The 2,494-nt window shown below is 36.2% G+C and overlaps 1 protein-coding gene across 1 annotated transcript; it reads right to left on the reverse strand.

Moving 5' to 3' along the window:
* Positions 1-358: 358 nt before the first annotated feature.
* Positions 359-874, reverse strand: LOC131640051 (uncharacterized). The gene has a single exon (XM_058910464.1). The coding sequence runs from the start codon at positions 872-874 to the stop codon at positions 359-361; it is 516 nt and encodes a 171-aa protein (XP_058766447.1).
* Between the last annotated feature and the right edge of the window lie 1,620 nt (positions 875-2,494).

Genomic DNA, 2,494 nt, shown 5'->3' on the forward strand with positions numbered 1-2,494 from the left:
TAAAATTTTTAAGATAAACATAATTATTTTGATTTTGTTTAAAAATAAATTTTCAACGCCAACATATTATTCTTTTAAAAAACATAAAATGTATAAATTATGTTTTTAATAACTTATATATAAATATAAATAAAAACATTATTAAATATTCTGTTTTTAGAAAAATATAATATAATATAAATTTTGTCTATATATATAATATTCTATTTTTTTACCAAACTTTTTTTACCATTTAAAATAATAACACACACACATATATATTCTATTTGCCATTAAATTTACTTTTTTAAACAATAAATATTCTATCTATAACACTATATTGTGTATACTTCTCAAACACTATTGCATTCCTATAGCTCTAAATTTCATAAACAGCTTCAGCACAAGCCATTTTCAGGATACTCAATTTCCATCCTTTTTTCTTTGTGTTCTCATCTATCCACTTGAACTCTGCATTCCAGCCTTTAGGTTCCCTGTCAATGTGCATCCATTCAAGGGTAGCTTTCCAGATTCTGTTGGTATCCCTTAATTCAAAGAAAACATGATTTATTGATTCATCAACCTCTTTACACATGTTGCAGATACTTTCAGTAATCAATCTGAATCTTCTCATCCTATCCTTAGTTGCCAGCTTTCCATGACATAGCAGCCATAATGTGATGAGTGCTCTAGGCCTAACATTGTTCCATTTCAGAATTCCTCGCCAGTCCACATTCAGGTTATCTTTTATCAAAGCAGCATACATGTTACTCATCTTAAACCTGGGCCTGCTCAGGAGGTTCTTCCAAGCAATTTGGTGTTGCATGACTAGTTCTCTTTGCTTCATGATGTTTTTAATCACCCATGACCAACTTGTTCCAGCCACACAATCCATCACACTGCTTCCTTTCAGGTAATATGCATTAATCCACTTGACCCACAGGGTATCACTCTTCACACAAATGTTCCACAGACATTTCATCAGAGTAATTTTGATCCACTGATCCAGATCCACAGTGTTAAGTCCTCATTGACTGTAGGGTTTGCACACTTCTTTCTAGGCAATTGGACTTTTCTTAGTGATTTCCTAGATTCCTGACCAAATGAATGACCTGCATTTAGCGTCAATTTTGTGGATCACTGCTTTGGGGATGGGAAAACAGTGCATCCAATATTGTGTCACAGCAAAATTAACATTGTTTACTAGTTGCACCCTTCCAGCATAGCTTAAGAGCTTTGATGTCCAATGACGAATTCTAGAAACAATTTTCTCAATTAAAGGAAAATAATGCATGATGTGTAATTTCTTAAAGCTTAAAGGGACCCCTAAGTAGAGCCGTCAAAATGGGCCGAAGCCCATGGGCCGGCCCGCGGGGCCCGAAAAATGTTAGGGCTTGGGCCTAATTTTTTGAGCCCATTTTGTTTCGGGCCTTTTTGAGCCCGGCCCGAAAAAGCCCGGCCCTAAATGGGCCAGCCCGTATGGGCTCCGGGTAGCCCATGGGCCCGATAAATAGTAAAATTTAATATTTAATTAATAAAATTTAATATTTAATACTAATTAAAAAATTCAAATTTTTGTATTTCTTTAAAATATATTTTATAATAGTGAAATATAAAAACAAATTTTAATATTTTTTTAAAAATTAAGCTTAATATAATTTATTTTTTTAAATTAAAGAGAATATTTAATATATTTTTTGGAAATGGGCTTTTTGGGCCCGGCCCGAAAAAGCCCGAGGCCCGAACAGGGCTGGGCCTGAGTAGTAAAAACGGAGCCCATATAAAAATGGGCTTTTTAGGCCCGGCCCGTTTAGGGCCGGGTAGCCCGTTTGGACAGCTATACCCCTAAGTACTTAAAGGGGAGGACTCCTTCCTCAAAGTTGGTGACCTCTTTAATCTCCTGCATCGTGTCTACATTAACACCACCAAAGAACACCTTTCACTTAGCTGGATTAATGATCAGACCTGTGGAGGAAGAAAATCTATGCACAGTCTCAGTCATCATCTTTACAAATTTTGTATCTCCCCTACAGAAAAGCAGAATATCATCTACAAAAATCAAGCTTGTGAGTCTGAGTTTTTTTGCATTTGGAGTGATGGTGAAAATCAGTATCCAGCTGCATGCTATGATGTAATCTATGGAAATATTCCATCATGAGCACAAATAGCAAGGGGGAGAGAGGATCCCCTTGCCTAATCCCTCTACAAGCCAGCATAGATTCAGAAAATTCTCCATTGACATTAAACACATAGCTAACAAATTTGACAGTTGCCAAAGTCCAGCTAATAAACTGCCTAGGTATTCCAAGCTCATACATTATTTCCTCCAAGGCTCCCCAATCTACCATGTCATATGCTTTTTGGAGATCTAGTTGCATCATGCATCTAGGTGTTCCACCTTTTCTATTGTACCCTTTGATTAACTCATAAGCTAGCATAATGTGGTGATGTATGTTCTGACCTGGTATAAAGGCTGCTTGGCTCAAGTTGATTTTTCCTTGCAGCACTTTCCCCA

This window comes from Vicia villosa, unplaced genomic scaffold (genome assembly GCF_029867415.1).
Source record: "Vicia villosa cultivar HV-30 ecotype Madison, WI unplaced genomic scaffold, Vvil1.0 ctg.002913F_1_1, whole genome shotgun sequence".
NCBI lineage: Eukaryota > Viridiplantae > Streptophyta > Magnoliopsida > Fabales > Fabaceae > Vicia > Vicia villosa.

Coding starts and splice junctions, on each gene's coding strand:
- LOC131640051 (XM_058910464.1), bottom strand. CDS start 874: ATGGATTGTGTGGCTGGAACAAGTTGGTCATGGGTGATTAAAAACATC.